Genomic DNA, 22900 nt, shown 5'->3' with positions numbered 1-22900 from the left:
ATCCCAAGTAGTCATTACCTGCATAAAAAGTTAGCAAAGCATAACATTTATTATATCCATGTTAAAAAGCTTTTAAAAGAATGAACAGATAATCAGAAATCATCAGTCATGTGACTTCTTTATACACACTGTGAGAGACATATAATTAATACTAGGGATGAGCGCACTCGGATTTCTGAAATCCGAGCCCACCCGAACGTTGCGGATCCGAGTCGGATCCGAGACAGATCCGGGTATTGGCGCCAAATTCAAAAGTGAAACTGAGGCTCTGACTCATAATCCCGTTGTCGGATCTCGCGATACTCGGATCCTATAAATTCCCCGCTAGTCGCCGCCATCTTCACTCGGGCATTGATCAGGGTAGAGGGAGGGTGTGTTAGGTGGTCCTCTGTGCTGTTTAGTTCTGTGCTGTTTAGTTCTGTGCTGTTTAGTTCTGTGCTGTTTAGTTCTGTGCTGTTTAGTTCTGTGCTGTTTAGTGCTGTGCTGTGCTGTGCTGTGCTGTTTAGTGCTGTGCTGTGCTGTGCTGTTTAGTGCTGTGCTGTGCTGTGCTGTGTTCTGCAGTATCAGTCCAGTGGTGCTGTGTGCTGTGCTCTGTCCTTCTGAGGTCAGTGGTGCTGCTGGGTCCTGTGCTGTGTCCTGTTCAGTCCAGTGGTGCTGTGTCCTGTGCTCTGTGCTTCTAAGGGCATAGTTATTTCCCCAATATTCCCCTGTGTTTAAAAAAATAAAAAAAAGTTTTTTTAAAAAATACCAAAAACTACTTTAATATTTTTTAATTACCACAAAATTTTCACAACCAATCCTGCAGTATAAGCCCATTGGTACTGCAATATTACCAAGTTCACACATTCAGCAGTAAAAGTCCAGTGGTACTGCAATATTACAAAGTTTACACATTCTGCAGTATCAGTCCAGTGGTGCTGTGTCCTGTGCTCTGTCCTGCTGAGTTCCGTAGTGCTGCTGGGTCCTGTGCCGTGTCCTGTTCAGTCCAGTGGTGCTGTGTCCTGTGCTCTGTGCTTCTAAGGGCATAGTTATTTCCCCATTATTCCCAAGTTTTTAAAAAATAAAAAAAAAGTAAAAAATAATAAAAAATTTAAAAAAAAAAAATATATAATAATTATAACCAAATTTGCAAAACCAATCCAGCATTATAAGTCCATTGGTACTGCAATATTACCAAGTTCACACATTCTGCAGTATCAGTCCAGTGGTGCTGTGTCCTGTGCTCTGTCCTGCTGAGTTCCGTAGTGCTGCTGGGTCCTGTGCCGTGTCCTGTTCAGTCCAGTGGTGCTGTGTCCTGTGCTCTGTGCTTCTAAGGGCATAGTTATTTCCCCACTATTCCCAAGTTTTTTAAAAATAAAAAAAAAGTTAAAAATAATAAAAAATTTAAAAAAATAAATAAATATAATAATTATAACCAAATTTGCAAAACCAATCCAGCATTATAAGTCCATTGGTACTGCAATATTACCAAGTTCACACATTCTGCAGTATCAGTCCAGTGGTGCTGTGTCCTGTGCTCTGTCCTGCTGAGTTCCGTAGTGCTGCTGGGTCCTGTGCCGTGTCCTGTTCAGTCCAGTGGTGCTGTGTCCTGTGCTCTGTGCTTCTAAGGGCATAGTTATTTCCCCACTATTCCCAAGTTTTTTAAAAATAAAAAAAAAGTAAAAAAAAAAAAAAAATTTAAAAAAAAAAAAATATATAATAATTATAACCAAATTTGCAAAACCAATCCAGCAGTATAAGTCCATTGGTACTGCAATATTACCAAGTTCACACATTCTGCAGTATCTTGTGCTACATATAATGGAGACCAAAAATTTGGAGGATAAAGTAGGGAAAGATCAAGACCCACTTCCTCCTAATGCTGAAGCTGCTGCCACTAGTCATGACATAGACGATGAAATGCCATCAACGTCGTCTTCCAAGCCCGATGCCCAATCTCGTAGTACCGGGCATGTAAAATCCAAAAAGCCCAAGTTAAGAAAAAGTAGCAAAAAGAGAAACTTAAAATCATCTGAGGAGAAACGTAGAGTTGCCAATATGCCATTTACGACACGGAGTGGCAAGGAACGGCTTAGGCCCTGGCCCGTGTTCATGACTAGTGGTTCAGCTTCACCCACGGATCTTAGCCCTCCTCCTCCTCCCCCCCCCCTACAAAAAATTGAAGAGAGTTATGCTGTCAGCAACAAAACAGCAAACAACTCTGCCTTCTAAAGAGAAATTATCACAAATCCCCAAGGCGAGTCCAAGGGTGTTGGTGGTTGTCAAGCCTGACCTTCCCATCACTGTACGGGAAGAGGTGGCTCGGGAGGAGGCTATTGATGATGTAGCTGGCGCTGTGGAGGAACTTGATGATGAGGATGGTGATGTGGTTATTGTAAATGAGGCACCAGGGGGGGAAACAGCTGATGTCCATGGGATGAAAAAGCCCATCGTCATGCCTGGTCAGAAGACCAAAAAATGCACCTCTTCGGTCTGGAGTTATTTTTATCCAAATCCAGACAACCAATGTATGGCAATATGTAGCTTATGTAAAGCTCAAATAAGCAGGGGTAAGGATCTTGCCCACCTAGGAACATCCTCCCTTATACGTCACCTGAATAACCTTCATAGTTCAGTGGTTAGTTCAGGAACTGGGGCTAGGACCCTCATCGGTACAGGGACACCTAAATCCCGTGGTCCAGTTGGATACACACCAGCAACACCCTCCTCGTCAACTTCCTCCACAATCTCCATCAGATTCAGTCCTGCAGCCCAAGTCAGCAGCCAGACTGAGTCCTCCTCAATACGGGATTCATCCGAGGAATCCTGCAGCGGTACGCCTACTACTGCCACTGCTGCTGTTGCTGCTGTTAGTCGGTCATCTTCCCAGAGGGGAAGTCGTAAGACCGCTAAGTCTTTCACCAAACAATTGACCGTCCAACAGTCGTTTGCCATGACCACCAAATACGATAGTAGTCACCCTATTGCAAAGCGTATAACTGCGGCTGTAACTGCAATGTTGGTGTTAGACGTGCGGCCGGTGTCCGCCATCAGTGGAGTGGGATTTAGAGGGTTGATGGAGGTATTGTGGCCCCGGTATCAAATTGGGTACCGGGGCCACCCCACTATGCAGTCCAGATACTTGTTTGGTGGAATTCCGACACGTGGAGGGTTTTTAAATTATATTGTGGCCTCGGTACCAAATTGTGTACCGGGGCCACCACACTACGCAGTCAAGATACTTGTTTGGTGGAATTCAGACCAGTTGAGGGTTTTATTATTATATTGTGTGGACCACTCTATCTATACCACACTACAACTCTATACCACTCTATTTCCTACTTTAATTCTATTTAATTCTATTTCCTACTTTAATTCTATTACTAATTAATTACCATAAAGAGGAACAAAAAAAACCAATTTTACCAAAAGTATAATATGACTTAGACTTACAAACACTACACTTTAAAGATCGTGCCTTTAAATGAAAAAGTCAGTCTTCATTGCACGACTATGTGCAACAGGGACATTTTTTTGGGTTTACAAAGTCAAACAATAACACTACGACCCTGTCTGTCTGGGGTCTGTCAATGACGAATTGTCTGGAGCATGTTTGGAGGAGGTATTGTGGCCCCGGTATCAAATTGGGTACCGAGGCCACCCCACTATGCAGTCCAGATACTTGTTTGGTGGAATTCCGACACGTGGAGGGTTTTTAAATTATATTGTGGCCTCGGTACCAAATTGTGTACCGGGGCCACCACACTACGCAGTCAAGATAGATAGATGCGTATTGCGTATCATAGATAAAGTACATTCAGTGGTGTGGGGCGAATTGAAAAATATTCCAAATGCACTGACATTATCAAAAACAAGAGGTTGTCACACGCTAAAACTCCAACATGTATATGATGGAGAGGATGGAGGAGCAGCCGTATGTGTAGTGTAATGCAGATCTGTTGAAGGTTTTTTATATATTTTATTGTGGTGCCCAGTGCCCACTCCTCTACGCAGTCCAGATACATTTATTGGTGCGAATCATAAAAGTTCAGGGTTTTTAATATATATTGTGGTGACCCACTCCTCTACGCAGTCCAGGTACATTTATTGGTGCGAATCATAAAAGTTCAGGGTTTTTAATATATATTGTGGTGACCCACTCCTCTACGCAGTCCAGGTACATTTATTGGTGCGAATCATAAAAGTTCAGGGTTTTTAATAGATATTGTGGTGACCCACTCCTCTACGCAGTCCAGATACATTTATTGGTGCGAATCATAAAAGTTCAGGGTTTTTAATATATATTGTGGTGACCCACTCCTCTACGCAGTCCAGGTACATTTATTGGTGCGAATCATAAAAGTTCAGGGTTTTTAATATATATTGTGGTGACCCACTCCTCTACGCAGTCCAGGTACATTTATTGGTGCGAATCATAAAAGTTCAGGGTTTTTAATAGATATTGTGGTGACCCACTCCTCTACGCAGTCCAGGTACATTTATTGGTGCGAATCATAAAAGTTCAGGGTTTTTAATATATATTGTGGTGACCCACTCCTCTACGCAGTCCAGGTACATTTATTGGTGCGAATCATAAAAGTTCAGGGTTTTTAATAGATATTGTGGTGACCCACTCCTCTACGCAGTCCAGGTACAATTATTGGTGCGAATCATAAAAGTTCAGGGTTTTTAAGATATTGTGGTGACCCACTCCTCTACGCAGTCCAGGTACAATTATTGGTGCGAATCATAAAAGTTCAGGGTTTTTAATATATATTGTGGTGACCCACTCCTCTACGCAGTCCAGAAAGATACCTTGTTGCAACGTTTTGGACTAATAACTATATTGTGAGGTGTTCACAATACACTGTAAATTAGTGGAAATGCTTGTTATTGAATGTTATTGAGGTTAATAATAGCCTAGGAGTGAAAATAAGCCCAAAAACTTGATTTTTAAACTTTTTATGTTTTTTTCAAAAAAAATCCGAATCCAATACCTTAAATCCGAACCGAGACCTTTCGTCAAGTGTTTTGCGAGACAAATCCGAACCTCAAAAATAACGAAAATCCGGATCCAAAACACAAAACATGAGACCTCAAAAGTCGCCGGTGCACATCCCTAATTAATACTGGGACAGAAATTATTTAAATGGGAATTCAGTGAGAAATATATTGTCCCGGGGAAGAGGGGGCATAAATTGACATGAGGGCATGAAGTGAACTGAGGATGGCATGAGTTAACTGAGAGCATGGATTGATTGGGGTGAACATGAATTGATCTGGGTTGGAGGGCATGTATGTTCCCTGTAATCTATCTGCCTCAGTATAAGTGTGAGTACTGCTGGAGGACATACAGCATACTGGGACCTCTCCTGCTTTGCTGCTACTGATGCCAGCCCATCCACTGACCCAGACCATCAGAATGTCTTCAGTCGGGTAACACAGACAGATATTTATATTGCAATATTTGATTAGTGTTAGTTCTTGTGATGTGTGTATGTATGTATGTATATATGTAAGTCATAACATGACTAATCAGAACTTTGCTTGCAGGGGTGGTGTGACTGAATGGCCTTACTTTGCCACCGGGTCTGTTAGGGACAAAGATGAAGGGATGTTACAAGGTTTATCTGGATTGCTTTCTCACCATCAGTAACTTACTGTTACTGATCACACCTACTGGTGTCACCTGCCATCAGACACTCCCCAACTTGCGAATACCAACTGTGCAATAGTTGTAAGAGAATTCGGCTGCCACCACCAGGCTCATTCCCGCTTAATTCTGGGTAGCTGGTATAGCTGTTGCAGCGCCTCTTTTCTGTGTGCTGGCTGATACCTCCTGGCTGCTTGCTATGGATCAGGACTGCTGAGTAGCAGGCAGAGGGTTGACACAGAGATGCTGGGTTCAACACAGGACAGCTGGGGAATGGATTAGAGTGTAAACTCTTATCTGTTGGTCACAGATACAGCAGGCAATGGGAGTCAGACAGAATCTTCAAGCAGTGATGTTTATGCTCAAGGGTCCTTATAAGGATCTCTGCACACTAGTTGGAGGTACTAGTGATCTTCCAAAAGTACAGATGGTATACTGCAGTTACAATACAAAATACAGCTCTTTATATACTGTTTTTGAAACACATGTTGGCAGGGGGTAATCCAGCCCCCTGATCCTACACGGCACCACAAAGTCTGATTTATTATATCCAATCTTTAGCATTAGGATGCAATATAGTCTCTAAACCTGGGTTTCACACAGTTTAAACTTAACAAAATATACATCAATCTGTGATTTCCCGAATTACTTGCTTTTACATTATTCAAATAGTCCCCTATCTTTTTAACAGGACAGAATACACAGGATAGAAAGGCAACCATCCCCTGCTGTGAATTGAGGCTAAAAAGAGGATAGTCACTCTGATGAAAAAACTTAATTAGAATGGGATTTCATTTCATCCTTTCTTACAAAAACAAGTTTCCTTCTACATGGCATATTACCTTATGAATCAATATATGAACAAAATGAAAATAAATACAATTACATGTCCAGTGCCAAGACTTAACCCCCTCAGGCGCTGTGCGCCGCTTTCTTACCACCCATATGTTCAATACACTCATCTATTACATTTAAAAATATATTCTTCACTTCCCATTGAATGCTGCTGTGCAGCTATTACTCCTTTTTAAATAACTATTTTACACACACAGCGCCTAGCACCAGTGAATTACCCCCTCCAGCGCCGGATGTTAACTTGCACACACAGCAGAATTTGGGACTGGACCAGCCCGTCCCTGCTCTCAGTGACCTCACGACATTATGGTGGGGCCATCTGGTGAGATCTATGATTAATCAGCCCATGTGCATCTGTAGAAAGTCTCACTGCTAAAATAGAGTAACCATACAGTATGTTTAGCAGGTATGGGGTTTGTTTAAAAAAAACAAATATTCGATTCTGGCGTTTCTCATCACCTGCAGCCACTTTTTCAAGGATTACATCCACCTTAATCCTAAACTACAAATTACAACATATGCAGGGAAAAAAATTGGCACTGGGGATCTAATACCAATAAATACAATTAAAGTATTTTTACAATTTCTTGATAGGTCAAATCTTGAGTGTCTTTCTCCTTACAGTAGGTAATGAATGTATTTGTGCCTTGTAGTGAAATCTTTTTTTTTAGTGTCTCTAAATAATCAAACAAGGTTGTTTCTTTCTCAACTCCTGTTCCACAGGATAGGATGTAATTGCAAAAAACAGAGAAAAAAGTATATAGTCCAATACGTACCAACAATTATAATCCCCATCGTTAAACACACTGCTCATAGAAAACTTAGTACAGTTCCAATAATCTTTCCAGATAGAGGATATCAAAAATATACTCCAAACACCTTCAAAAACACCATTGTGCTGAACGGATACAAGCTCCATTGAAATTGCACTTACACAAAAATACATCTGTATAAACATGTGAATATATTTCTTTACTTCCCTTCTACTTCAATCTCCATTGTTTTTGCTTCAATCATCAAACACATTTATTTCTTCCTCAAATCACCTTCCACAAACCAATGTGCTTTCAACCATAAAGAAGAAAAATATATAGTGTAATACATAACGACAAATAAGAACACCGTTGTCGTGAACATAGAGAACTTGCAGTTATAAGGGTTAATCATCACATAATTTTAGGGAATAAGGACTAAATCATAACTGCAGTGTTTCAGTATTTATTTGGTATATCAACTGAATCCAATGATAAATTGAGCTACTATGGTGTAAAATGTGAAGTCAGAAGGGCTGTTGTATATTTATTTGGTGGCTTTGCACATAGAAGATAGCAGTGTCACCTGTGTTAGCTTTAAAGACCTCATGGGGTGAGTTTTATTCTGGCCTAGGATGTAGTTTTGACACCTGAATAGACTTTTAGGAATCGCTCTGCATGGAGTCTGGCACAAGGAGAACATGTGATGACTGGTTATATTTGATATAGACAAAAAATAATTTGGTTTTCAAATAAAAATCAATAAAAAAAAATCTTAAAATCAATAAAAGTAGTGATCAACCACATATTTCTCAATAGCATGATGAAGGACAGCTCATATGTCAAATTAAGAATTCTGCCACACAGAGAAGTTGAGGAAATGAGTAAAAACTGAATTAATACCCTGTACCTAGGCCTGATTGGTATCAATAGATAGGTAAATTCAGGGGATCTATTAATCATAAAATTGGGTCTGTGTGACACTCCACAGAAAAGTTAGGTCACATAGTAGAATTGGGTAGTAAATAATGCAACATGCAAATGGGTTGTAAAAAGTGTGACAGACCCCCCTGGAAGTGGAATAGGGTGTAAAGGTGTCTTTAAAAAGCTAAGACCAGTTACAAGAATTTGTCAGTCTTTTGGGAAATCAATCATTTTTGGTAAACTGATAATCTTCATTTCCCTTGGCCAGAATATACCACTTATTTCTAAATTATACTCTGAATTTAATCCCCTTATTATAAACTGTTTTGCTTGTTATGTATGTCATATTATCTTAGTTGTTTTTAATAACCTGTAAGCACTGTACATTTTGTATATTAAACCTAAAAATGTAATAGTTCATGTCCTTATTGCTCTAAGCAAATTAATTGCCTGTGTAGAAAAGATAAGATTGCTTGACCATGCTAAAACCTTTCATTGCTGAGGTGTGAATTGTGAATATATTTGTATACCAAACCTAGTGTATGCCGCCCTACATGAACATTTGTGTCATAGAGCTTTGAGGGGTTAAGGGTTAACCCTTTGATTGCTGGTGTGTACCTTGCTAACTGTGTGTAACAAGGAGTGCTCATTGCATGCCAGTGTGGGACAGGATATTGGGGTCCTATTGCCCTTATTCAATAGATGGAGCAAGAACGAAGTGGGTGTGGTTGTGTGAGCGCTGTTTGGGGGCGATTCAGCAAATCTGTAGCCTGTGCAATAGGTGAAAAGAGGATTGAGTGCTAGGATCATGTGCAAACCTATACCGTAAACACTTCCAAGTCACGAGTGCGCAAAGTACGGTTTGTGACTGGTAAAGGTAGTTAGGATAGGTTTTCCTGACAAAATAGAGGTGATATATTAACTATGTGAATATATGATAAGATATAAAATCAGAGATTTGCCAGATGGGCCTATCCCTGACAGCAGTCGTCACTGGCTGGCATATTTTAGCCCAGGGCGCAAGACTCGTCTCAACAGCCTATTGGGAACATTTTAAAGGAAAAAAAGGTTTCTTAATTGTTCTTCTAATTTAATCTTAGTTGCTTCAATTTTCTTTGTAAGTACACTATATGGACAAAAAGTATTCGTATGCTTGACTATTACACCAACAGGGACTATAATGACATTGTATTCAAATACATATGCTTTAATGGGGAGTTGGTCCCCCTTTTGCAGCGATAACAGCTTCCACTCTTCTTGGAAGGCCTTTCACAAGATGTTGGAGTGTTTCTGTGGGAATTTGTGGCCATTCATTATGTAGAGCATTTATGAGGTCAGGCACTGATGTTGGATGAGAAGGTCTGGATCGTAATATCCGTTCTAGTTCATTCCAAAGATGTTCAATAGGGTTGAGGTCAGGGCTCTGTACGGTCCAGTCAATTTCTTCCACACCAAACTCATTAAACCATGCCTTTGTAGTCTTTGCTTTGTGCACTGGTGCACATGTTGGAATAGAAAAGGGCCTTCTCCAAACTGTTGCCACAATGTTGGAAGCATGGCATTGTCCAAAATAACTTGGTATGCTGAAACTTTAAGATTGCCCTTCACGGGAGATAAGGGGCCTAACCAAAACCCTGAAAGACTGGCCCATACCATTATCCTCCTCTACTAAACTTCACAATTGGCATAATGCAGTCAGGCAGGTAACGTTCTCCCGGCATCTGCCAAACCCAGACTCGCCCATCTGACTGCCAAACAGAGAAGCATGATTTGTCACTTCACAGAACACGTTTCCACTGCTCTACAGTCCAGTATCGGTGTGCTTTACACCACTCCATCCGATGCTTGGCATTGGTATTGGTGATGTGAGGCTTGCATGCAGCTGCTCGGCCATGGAAAAACATTCCATTATGCTCCCGTTGCACAGTTTTTGTGCTTACTTTAATGGTAGTGGAAGTTCGGAACTCTTCAGCTATGGAATCAGCAGAGTGTTGGCGACTTTTATACACCATGCGCCTTAGCAGTCATTGACCCAGCTCTGTGATTTTATGTGGTCTTCTGCTTCGTGGCTGTTGATGTTGTTCTTAAATACTTCCACTTTCTAATAATATCACTTACAGTTGACTATTGAATATCTAGCAGTGATGAAATTTCACAAACTGTCTTATTGCAAAGGTGGCATCCTATCACAGTACCATGCTTGAAGTCACTGAGCTCTTCAGAATGACCCATTTTGTATTACAAATGTTTGCAATTGGAGACTGCATGGCTAAGTGATTGATTTTATACATCTCTGGCAATGGGTCTGAATGAAACACCTCAATTCAATAATTAACAGGTGTGGCCAAATACTTTTGTCCATATAGTGTACCTCATTCATGAGATGTTGATTAGGAGCAAAAACAATTGCTAATATTGTATTATCCTTTCATTTAGAAAATTTTAAAACAAAAATAAAAAAACATATTTTTTTTTAGCCCGCATGCCGTGTTGGAGGAAGTTTTGTTTTTTTAACATTTGAAGAAAGGAAATCATATGCCAATTATGCCTTTCGTCTGTGAGGGACCAGCACATATTTTTAGCCGGAATAACAGGCAGGGGTTCGTGATCTTTCTATCCTGTGTATTCTGTCCTGTTAAAAAAGATAGGGGACTATTTGAGTAATGTGACAGCAAGTAATTTGGAAAATCACAAATTGATGTAAATTTTGTTAAGTTAAAATTGCGTTATATCCAAGTTTAGAGAATATATCGCATCCTTATGCTAAACATCTGATCTAATATTTCAGTCTTTGTGGTGCCAGATAGGATCAGGGGCCTAGATTACCTTGCCAACATCTGTCCCAGAAACAGTATATAAAGTGCTGTATTTTGTATTTTAAGTGTAGTATATCATCTGTACTTCTGGATGATCACCAGGATAGTATTTCCAACTAGTAGGTAAAGGTCCTTATAAAGGACCCTTGAACAATAAATATGACTGCTTGAAGATTCTGCCTCATGCCCATTGCCTGCTGTATCCTGTGACCAACAGATAAGAGCTTACACTCTAATCCATTCAATAGTAAGGGTAAGGGGAAGTGGATGCGGTCGCACCAATTATGTGGAGTGAGAAATACCCTCTAAAATCATTCAATTTGTATTAATCTCAGATTTCTGGTTCATGATTAAACAAGGGGTGCATCATAGCCCATAGGCAATAATTAAAGGTAACAAAGAGACAGAAAAGGAAGGGTTTGGATGTGATGTACTGTTCACTTCCACATTATGAGATAAGGATTATGTGAAAGTATCAGGTTATTAAAACATAACTTTTATTGATTTTGATATAAAATTGCAGCGAAATATAAATGAAAAAAAAAAAAAAGATAAATAAAAACAAATAATTAAAATGAAATGATTGTCCCTTGAATCGTCTCAAAAATACATTGTATCTGCGGGTAAAAAAATGAATCCCTGCAAGTATGTATAGAGTAGCTATTTCCTTAATTCAGATTCCGTTTAAGTCTCTAGTTTTCAGAGCCTCATATTCTACGGGAAAAGAATTATCCCTGCTTGTATAGTATGAATTGCTCGAACACCTCTTTCAGAGTCTAAAGTAAAACTCCTGAAAAATCAATGCCGTACAGGTTCGGGGTATTCTAAGTCCCACCTCGAAGGATATTATAATCAAAGCAGCCTTTATTGTATGAATAAAACTGCAGTCCGTAATATGATAAACAAATATTGCAGTAATTATAAAAATCAAAGGAGACTGCTCAATCAGTTTATTATCCTCCGTAATTGAACTAATCTGATTATTCCTCAAATCATCCCCAAAAATCACATTGAATGTTTATTGCACTATATTCGAAAAGCGGACGAATATAAAGAAATCTTATTTGTAATAATCACATTAATCATTCCATGCACTGTGTTCAAAGAACGGACAAGTATAAAGGAATAATGTTAGTAATATCAATGTATTATCCCTGTATCGAGTGTTTTAATCAAGGTCTTATTCAGTATTACCCCTGTGGATGAACTGTTAGGCTTTAGTGACCCGTTAATTATGTCACATAGTAATTATAATATTATGGGGCATATTTAATAAAGCACGATAGTGCTTTTAACGGATAATTAAGGTCCCACAGTGTCCTCCGCAAATTTATTAAGGGGGCATCGCAGCAGATATCATGGATATCTGCTGCTTTGCACTCCTCTTCGTTTTTGGGAGCAGTCACCATTCAACAGAATGGTGACTGCTCCTGGCCGCAATCTAACAAGTCCCGAAAAAACATTTTTTTCGGGAACTTGTCATGTTAATGTACGCCAGCTGAAGCTGGCGTACATGAGGAAATCTAATGCTGTCAGCTCTGCTCTGGAGAGCAGAGCTGGACAGCGCATGTGTGGAGGGATCACATGATCCCTCCCTGTCACTCACAGCTCTCTCTCTGCAACTATCGTTGCAGAGACAGAGAGGGGATCTGTGTGCGCATGTCCAGTTCTTGGAACTGGACATGCGCAATTGAAGAGTAAGGAGAAGACCCGAAGACAGCGCTTCCGAAGAGGCAGGTAAGTATGATTTTTTTTTTCACAGAAACAGCAGATTATCGGGACTGCTGTTTCTGTACTCCGGTTTTGATAAATTTGAGAAATGAATCAATACTTATCCGTCCAATAAGGATTGATAACCATTTCTCTATTTCAACGTTAAATGATAAATGTGCCCCTATGTCTGTGTAACAAAGTATAATATCGGTGCGGTCTGTCTCATTGAGTTTTCTGGGACAGATCGTGAGCGCACATTATAGTTTTGTTAGTGATTATGATGTTAACGTTGTATCTATGTAACAGAGGGGTATATTTAACAAAGTGTGATGGTGCACTAATGTGCACTTAGCATACAATTCATGCCCCGATGTGTCCCCCGCATATTTATTAAAGATGCATCGCAGCAGATATCGTGGATATCTGCTGCTTTGCATTCTGCTTCGTTTCGGGGAGCAGTCACCATTCAATAGTATGGTGACTGCTCCCTTTTGCAATCTAACAAGTTCCGAAAAATAGTTTTTTTCGGGAACTTGTCTTGACAATGTACGCCAGCTGGAGCTGGCGTACATTATCATAAATGAGAAATCTCAGTGCTGTCAGCTCTGCTCCGAAGAGCAGAGCTGAACAGCGCATGTGTGGAGGGATCATGTGATCCCTCCCTGTCAATCACCACTCTCTCGTTGCAGAGACAGAGAGGGGATCTTTGTGCGCATGTCCAGTTCTTGGAACTGGACATGCGCAATTGAAGAATGAAGAGAAGACCCGGAGACAGCACTTCCGAAGAGGGGGGTAAGTATGATTTTTTACATCACAGAAACAGCAGTTTTTCGGAACTGCTGTTTCTGTGCTGGGTTGTACATAAATGTGAGAAATAGTTCAATCCTTATCATTGCGATAAGGATTGAAAACTATTTTTCACTTTATGTTAATATTGATAAATGTGCCCCAGAATATGCTATCAGTACGGTCTGTCTCATTCAGTTTTCTGAGACAGATCGTAAGCGCATATTGTGATTATGTGCTTGTATAACGGAGCAGATCAAACAGATCAATATGGTCTGCCTCATTCAGTTCCCTGGCACAGATCCTGGGCACGAATTGTAATTTAATACTCTTTTAACAGGACACGCTATCAATGCGGTCTATCTCATTAAATTACATGAGACAGATCGTGAGCATGGACAAACTGTCCCGGTCTTTAGAAGTGCCCTAAATTCTATTGAAAATCGGATCCCTAGTATCAATGAATGGGTCATTGGAAATATAAAGCATTACGGATATTAGGCATAATGCCACTCTGATCGATGTTGGAGACTAATAATTCTGACTGAAAAGGATAGGGTTTTGAGCTACTACCTAATATATTATGGACATATAAAGAGACAATCAGTGAAACCGATGCGCGTTTCGCTGATATAGCTTTTTCACATAATCCTTATCTCATAATGTGGAAGTGAACAGTGCATCACATCCAAACCCTTCCTTTTCTGTCTCTTTGTTACCTTTAACTCTAATCCATTCCCCAGCTGTCCTGTGTTGAACCCATCATCTCTGTGTCAACGCTTTGCCCGCTACCCAGCAGTCCTGATCCGTAGTAAGCAGTCAGCAGCTATACCAGCTACCAAGAAACAAATGGTTCCAGGTACTGGTGAAGGAGCCTGGTGGTGGTTGCTGAATCCTCCTACAACTATTGCACAGATGGCATTCACAAGTTGGCGAGTGTCTGGTGGCTGATGGGAGTGGCCACTAACAGTAGGATACTGACGGTGAGAAAGCGATAAAGATAAACTGTGTAATATCCCTTCATTGTCTTCCCCAACACACCGGGTGGCAAAGTAAGCCCAAAAGGTCACATAGGCCTTTTAGTATAGTCCTATTACTCTCTATTTGGAAATATCATCGGAATTGCACTGATTTTTGCTTTCACGATTGCTTTATAGAAAAAATGTAAAATGACAATGCAACAGACATGCAACAGATTCTGTATTTAGCAAAAGGCTTAGGGCAGCAACAACTTGCAATACAGCCTGTCACGAACACGCTCCCAGCTGCCTTGACTTTGGGGTGTTCGCTGTATGAGGTCACACATGATTTCAGCCTGCAGTCTCTCACACAGGTTATAGACCTACGGAATCGCCCCCCCCCCCCCCCAACACAGCGCTTTCACACCCCCAGACACTTCAGGTTTGCCACCACCTATTGAATATGGGCAATAGGACCCCAATACACTGTCCCACACTGGCACACAGGCTTCTAGCTATGCACAGACTAGCAAGACCCACACCAGCACACAAAGAGTTACCTCTTCACACCTCTAGACTGTTACACAAATGTAAGTGCAAGCACACACAGCTTGTTAATCAAATGTATCAACAAATCACACACTGGCATTCCAAGGGTTAGTTTGGCCAAGCTCTCTTCTTCACAGGCTAATGGATTTGTTAGAGTATCAAGGACGCAACATATTAAATTATAGATTTAATATACAAAAGTACAGGGCATACAGATAAAAAGATAATGAATAACAATTAATATATTAACATAACAAGCAAAGCAGTTTAAAATAAAAGGGGTTACATTTAGATTTGCACTTATATGAATTGCATTCTGGCCAAGGGAAATTTGGCTTGGAAGATGGGCAGATTATCAATGTGAATTAATTTCCCAAAAAGTGCCAACACAGGTTTTTTAAGCAAAATGAAATGGGATGGTCTTCACAGGGGCAGTGTTTAATGCCAATAGGGGGCAGGGATGTCCCCTGGGTGTCACTATACTTTGCTCACAAATGATAAGGACTTTTGTAGAATTAATCCAAAAATGAAGTCTCTTCAGAATATGTTCTTTATTTATGTATGCACAATACAGACCATCCAATTCAAATAGAATAATGGTAATTCCACAATACCTTTGCAAGCCTTTTATCTCTTAAAACCACAAACTAATACGTAGATAAAAAGCATCATAAAATACTTTAGACCAATAATATCACTCCACATCTCAACTATCAATATCTCCCCGTCGCCCCCCAGATATAGGCATTAATCCAAATTAATCTTGCCACATCTTATCAGGCGCTAACTTACTATACCTTACTGTACCACAACTTCCCTATTCCCTTAATATGTATAATGGAGGGCACATTTCCTTTAGATACGTTACTGCAATACTTTTTAGACATGTTTCTCCACATACCTTAAGCAATATGTTTATAACAGTAAAACAGCTTAATTTGTCAACATACATTTATGCACATAGCTCTCTTAACTCTTAAGCATCCTAACTTTATTTTATAACCAGCTTTAATTCAACTTCCATTTGTGTGGACTGATTATCAATATCAACAAATATTCCCAAAGTCTTGACCTGTGGATAATTCTTCATAGTTATATCCCAGAGAAATAACCCCTCCTTCAATAAACCGGTCATAATCTCCCACACATTTAAATACCAAACATGATGGAATTATAACAATGTAATATACCTTTTCCAAAGATATGTGATTTTAGCTGTTCACGGATACCACCCATACCTGTCATTCACAACCATGGTGTGATTTTTGCTCCTCAGTATGGAGTGCCTCCCAGATTTCCCAAAATATGAACTATGACAACATTTTCCTTTGAAACTCATATTTCCATATATCTTTATAGGCAGTCTTCAAACGCTATCTTTGTCTTCAAGGATCTCACCTAGGCATATGGCTCTGTCATTTACATTTAGTGGTTCCTGGTATTTACACTACCTATTGAAAGGAAGTAAATTAAGTAGAATACAGGATCAAGAACAATGGATGTCTGTGATCTGCATATCTTAAGCAGCTTAACTGGGCTAAAGGTTTTACTTTTAAAAACATTTGGTCACACATTTATCTGAGTTGAAAATGAGGTTCATTTATGTATCAATGTCATGTTTTATTAGGGCCCTGACATTCAATATTCTATTGCATCATATCAGATTTATGCTTTCATCCTGACACAGTTCTATACCAATACATCAACCCCTTTACCTGTTGCAAAACACACTATAAATCAAAATACTTCCCCACTTATATTCTTTCCTTTGTTACTCTAAAATATTTTTTTGTATAGATTTGTTGACTATCTGGATATTTAGGGTTAGATTTACTAAAACTTCTAAATAGGACAAGTGGAGGTGTTGCCTATAGCAACCAAGTGATGTAGGATTTGGGTAAATGTAAGGTCTATATAAGGATTAAAATGAATGTTATGCTCGGGTTCCATTTAGTGTTTTTTCACACTTGGGGGTATATTTATCAAGCTGCGAGTTTCTGGCGAGTTTGAAAAGTGGAGATGTTGCCTATAGCAACCAGATTCTAGCTATCATTTTGTAGAATGTACTACATACATGATAGCTAGAACTTGATTGGTGGCTATATAGGCATCATCTCCACATTTCAAACCTGACGGAAACTCGTAGCTTGATAAATTTACCCATTGGTCTCTATTTTAACCCTGGAGATTGCAGGATTATACACCAGAGGACTAAGATTTTGTAGAACTTAATTTAGGGTCTCCCCAATCCAGGCTCCATTAATAAAAGGTTTAATGGAGGGTCTACCAAAATTCCCTTTTTGCCCATTTATTAAATGGCCATGTCTACAATGTGTTTAGGTGACAGGTTTACATTACATACATTTACTACATTTCTAAAATTGTTTGTTTTTATCATTGTTTTAAAGATATTGATTCCCAAGTTCATATCCTGGATTCAAAATATCAAAAACATTTAAGTCAATATTCAGCAGAAGCAGACATCATTCCTGCTGAGTTACAAAGCATCAGAACATTGCTTAAAGAGTTGAAAGAAAGAAGAATCTCAATTGCTCTATTGTCACACAATGGTTAGTACTTCATCTATCATTTCAACAATAATGTTAATTGATAATTCATATAATGCTAATTTACATAAATAATCATGTTAAAAAATATAATTTATTTAACATAACATATTCTGTGCATTGAACCATGTATCATATGATTATTATTATTATTATTATTATTATTATTATTATTATTATTATTATCCTTCATTTATTATCCTTTGTCATAAAACATTAGATAAAGGTGGCCTTGTCCAATTGAGCTTGCAATCTAAGAGATGTGTAGAATTTTCTTATTTATCACACAGGTAGGCATTCTATACATTGCGATTATAACTCTTTAAATAACAATTTACCCTGGTTAAAGATGGATCTAATTTGCTAATTTATTAATAAGAAAAAAACTACTATATTGTGTAGCTCATGTGGGGTTTAGCTGCTGTGAACTACATTGATTATTATTATTATCTTTGACTTATAAGGCGCCACAAAGGGTCCACAGCGCCATACATTACATATACAGAAAACAGAACCAAGACACAAAATGATACAAAAATATATACAAACACAGGTGACAGGGTAAAGCAAATCAGAATATTTCTGGGACAGATAGTGAAAGGGATGGTAGAAATCAGCGAGAAGAAGGCCGAAGCTTAAGAAAACAGGGAAAACAGGGCTAGCAAAGCAGGCCAAGAGGTACAGAGGGTGATGGAATAGTAGAAGGAGCACACAAGGAAAGAGGGCCCTGCTCATGAGAGCTTACATCCTAAAGGGAAGGTGGAGACACAAATAGGGTGGTACTAACTGGGGGAGAGAGCCAGGACCAGGAAGTTAGGAGGAGGACTGATAGACTTGAATAAAGAAATGAATCTTAAGGGCACGCTTGAAGCCTTTGAGAGTAAATGCTAACCCGGCGGTTCCCAAACTGTGCGCCGCGGCTCCCAGGGGTGCCGCGGCGCTGTCACTGGGGTGCCGCGGGCCAGACATAAAAAAACAAAGAACACATAAACTTACCAATCAGCCGGGCGCCGGGACCCAGCAGCCTCCTCTCTCCCGCAGCAGCTTATTACTGACGTCGATATTCAGTGACAGCTGCGGGAGAGAGGAGATTGCTGGGTCTCGGCGCCCGGCGGATTGGTAAGTTTATGTGTTCTTTGGGGTTTTTTTATGTCTGGCGCGGGGCAGAGGAGTGAGAGGGAGTGTGACAGCGGGGCAGACAGCGGGGCAGACAGAGGGATACAGGAGAGTGACAGCGGGGCACAGGAGAGTGACAGAGGGGCACAGGAGAGGGACAGCGGGGCAGACAGAGGGACACAGGAGAGTGACAGTGGGGCACAGGAGAGTGACAGCGGGGCACAGGAGAGTGACAGCGGGGCACGGGAGAGTGACAGCGGGGCAGACAGAGGGGCACAGGAGAGTGACAGCGGGGCACAGGAGAGTGACAGCGGGGCAGAGGTGAGTGACAGTGGGGCACAGGAGAGTGACAGCGGGGCACAGGAGAGTGACAGAGGGGCAGAGGAGAGTGACAGCGGGGCAGACAGAGGGGCACAGGAAAGTGACAGTGGGGCAGAGGAGAGTGACAGAGGGGCACAGGAGAGTGACAGCGGGGCACAGGAGAGTGACAGCGGGGGACAGGAGAGTGACAGCGGGGCAGAGGAGAGTGACAGCGGGGCAGAGGAGAGGGACACAGCGTGAGAGGGGCAGTGGAGGGGGACACAGCGTGAGAGGGACAGAGGGCAGAGGGGGGGACAGCGTGACAGAGGGCAGAGGAGGGAACAGCGTGACAGAGGGCAGAGGAGGGAACAGCGTGACAGAGGGCAGAGGAGGGGACAGCGTGAGAGGGCAGAGGAGGGGAGACATCGTGAGAGAGAGCAGAGGAGGGGGGACATCATGAGAGAGGGCAGAGGAGGGGGACATTGTGAGAGAGGGTAGAGGAGGGGGACATCGTGAGAGAGGGCAGAGGAGGGGGGACAGGGTGTCGGGGCAGTGTGAGAGAGGGCAGTGTGTCTGGATGCAGAGGGGGCAGAGTGTCTGGATGCAGAGGGGGCAGAGTGTCTGGATGCAGAGGGGGCAGTGTGGCTGGATGCAGAGGGGGCATTTTTGCATACAACTAAATACGTATTTATGTCCTGACCTAAATACTTATTATAATTTTTTGACCCAACTACTTCTAAAACAGGAATGCTCAATAATTATTTTGGAGGGGTGCCTTGAAAAAATTTGGAGACTCTAAGGGTGCCGCGAACTGAAAAAGTTTGGGAACCACTGTGCTAACCTGATAGAATGTGGAAAATCGTTCCACAGCAGGGGAGGAGCCCGGGCAAAGTCCTAAAGATGAGAGCAAGAGGAGGTGATCAGTGAAGTAGTGAGGCGGCGGTCACAGGCAGAGTGGAAGGGGCAGGTAGGAGTGTAGGTTGTTATGTGCGCATTGTCGCTAACCAATAACGATTGTCGAACCTCGATTTGTGTTTCCAACGCACAAAGATTTATTCGCAAATCAAGCGAAGTAATAATAAATACAGCCATTACTTATCGCAGGTGCTCTGGATCCAGTGCAGTCATTCAATCCTGAAGTCTGGGGATAAGATGTCTGAACACTGGATGTGAAGCTGCTGCTTATATACACAATCAAATACAGTAATACAATGAAGATGGTGTAGCTTGCATCTATTGGTCCAGGTCTCAGGAAGGTCCAATGGGTTGTCAATCATTGGCTAGTTCATCCTAAGGAATCCAAAGGAGGGGGTCACCTCTCCAGGGGGTATGCTCGGCTCTTCCCGCCAAGATTCCTTGGTCTTAAGTAGTTCATAATTCCTTATTATTCATAACTTGTGTATGCACTCTGCGATTCCCTCGCAGAGTGAACCAAACAGTAGGATATGTAAGGAGGTTTATTATGATACCACTCATGATATGATTCCTTCAACCCGTTCCGTGTATTTCACTAATATGCATGTAACTCTAATATAACATATAAATACTACTATATTTCGACATAACTGACTATGTGTTGCAACTACCATTAATGTGTACTATTTTATTAGTATGCGTGTTTGTGCGAATGTATGGTAAAAGACCAATAATTGTTGCTGCCACGTGTAGTGGATGCATACGCCCTTTCACTCCGTAGCGTGCACATGTATGTCGTAGCGTACCGTACGCATCTTTTCAGACAAAGACAACCAAGTTTGCTCGACTTTAATTGAAATGACTTTATCCAATTTGCTGACTTCGACAAGGTAGAGATGAGATTGGAGATGTAGGGAGGAAAAGATTTACGAAGAGCTTTAAAGGTGAGGGTGAGGAGTTTAAATTTAATTCTGTAGGGTATGGGGAGACAGAGCGGCGGGAGAGAAAAATGAGGCGGGCAGCAGCATTGAGGATAGACTTAAGAGGGTCAAGCAGAGAATCAGGTAGGCCAGAGAGAAGGAGGTTACACTAGTCAAGGCGAGAGATAACAAGCGAGTGAACAAGGGTTTTCGTAGCTTCTGTGTTCAGAAAGGGACGTATCTTAGATATATTCCGAAGGTGGAAGTAGCAGGATTTTAAGAGGGACAGAATGTGAGGCTTGAATGAGAGGGAGGAATCAAGGATGACCCCAAGGCATCGGACTTGGGGGACAGACATGAGGATAGTGTTATTAACAGAAATTGAGAGGGGGGAGGTGGGAGAGTCCTGGAAGGTGGGAAAACTATAAGCTCGGTCTTGGAAATATTGAGTTTAAGGAACTGTTGGGACATGAAAGATAAATTTGATTATCATCAGCATAGAGGTGGTACTGGAGGCCAAAAGAGCGGATGAGGACACCAAGGGAGGAGGTGTAGAGGGAGAAAAGCAGGGGGCCAAGAACGGAGCCTTGAGGAATGCCAACAGATAGGGGAAGAGGGGGTGATGTAGAATCATGAGTAGAGACTGAGAAGGAGCAGATGTTGAGGTAAGAGGAAAACCAGGAGAGGACAGTGTTACATAGGCCTATAGATTTGAGAGTTTGCAAAATGAGTGTGTGGTCAACGGTATCGAAGGCAGCAGAGAGGTCAAGAAGGATAAGAAGGGAGTAGTGTCTATTGGATTAAGCGAGGGGAAGGTCATTAGTGACCTTAGAGAGGGCGGTTTCAGTGGAGTGGAAGGGGCAAAAACCAGATTGGAGCGGGTCAAGGAGTAAGTGAGAGGAGAGAAAGGAGGTGAGACAGTTGTAGGCAACCCGTTTAAGGAGTTTGGAGGCAAAAGGAAGAAGCGAAATAGGGCGATAATTAGAGAGAGAGGCGGGATCAAGGGATGGTTTCTTGAGTATGGGAGAGACAAGAGCATGTTTAAAAGAGGAGGGGAAGATTCCAGAGGAGAGGAATAGGTTGAGGAGGTGTGCAAGGAGGGAGCAGGCTTCAAGAGAGAGGGAGCAGAGGAGGTGGGAGGGGATTGGGTCATGTGTGCAAATGGAGGGGGGAGAGGAAGAGAGAAGGGTGTGATCTTCATCTGCAGATACCGGAGTGAAGGAGGGTGAGCTAGCAGGAGAGGAGGGGAGAAAGGAGATAGCAGCAGCAGAGGAGGGTAAGAAGGGGGGCAGAGTGGGCATGGAGGGGGGAGAGGGTGGGGTAAGAAGGGACTGCTGGGAGATGTCATGACGTATAGACTCAATCTTGGAGGTGAAGTGGGTAGCAAAGTCGACAGCAGAGAGCAAGAGGGGGAGAGGGGGACGGTAGAGGAGGGAGTTGAAGGTGACATAAAGCCGACGGGGGTTGGAGGATTGGGAAGAAATGAGGGCTTTAAAGAAAGTTTTTTTTAGAGAGTGATAGGGCCATACTGTAAGAGGCAAGCATAAACGAGAAGTGGAGGAAATCAGAATGAGTGCGTGACTTATTCCAGAGCCGTTCTGCACTGTGGGAGCATTTTTGAAGATAGTGGGTAAGTTTAGTGTGCCACGGTTGCGGCAGGGACCGATGAAGCTTGACTGTGACAGCTGGGGCGACAGAGTCAAGTGCAGCGGTAAGAGTGCAATTGTAAAAGGAGACAGCTTTATCGAGGCAAGAAAGAGTGGTGATGGGGTAGAGGAGCGAGCCCAGGGAGGAGGAGAAACTGGTAGGATCAACTGTGTCGAGATTACGTCTGGTGAGACAATGTAATTCATTGCTAAAAATCAATGTTGTATAAATGTAGTTCATAACAGCTGCATACCCAAGCAGTTTATGGCTGATTTCTCCTTTTTTAACTATTTGTTACATCAATACCCTCTGGCCATGGGAGTTGAAAGAGACCCTAATGCTTTCATCAAGGGGCTGTTTTTCTTCCTAGGACCGGTGGTCGGCCTTGTTTGCCACTATTAGCTCAAGTTATGATATATAATAGTTGCCTACTCTCATAGGAAGGGAAG

General features: G+C 41.6%; 1 protein-coding gene across 1 annotated transcript in view; it reads left to right on the top strand.

Annotated features, from left to right (window-relative positions):
- Positions 1 to 22900, top strand: part of LOC142136838 (uncharacterized) — a 166380-nt gene that overhangs the window by 18388 nt on the left and 125092 nt on the right. Inside the window, exon 3 of the mRNA XM_075194705.1 lies at positions 17395 to 17556. Coding sequence (XP_075050806.1) covers positions 17395 to 17556 — 162 coding nt within the window. The remainder of the gene's footprint in view (positions 1 to 17394; positions 17557 to 22900) is intronic.

This window comes from Mixophyes fleayi, chromosome 1 (genome assembly GCF_038048845.1).
Source record: "Mixophyes fleayi isolate aMixFle1 chromosome 1, aMixFle1.hap1, whole genome shotgun sequence".
NCBI lineage: Eukaryota > Metazoa > Chordata > Amphibia > Anura > Limnodynastidae > Mixophyes > Mixophyes fleayi.
The sequence above is the reverse complement of the archived record's forward strand: the minus strand, read 5'-3'. Positions and strand labels throughout refer to the sequence as shown.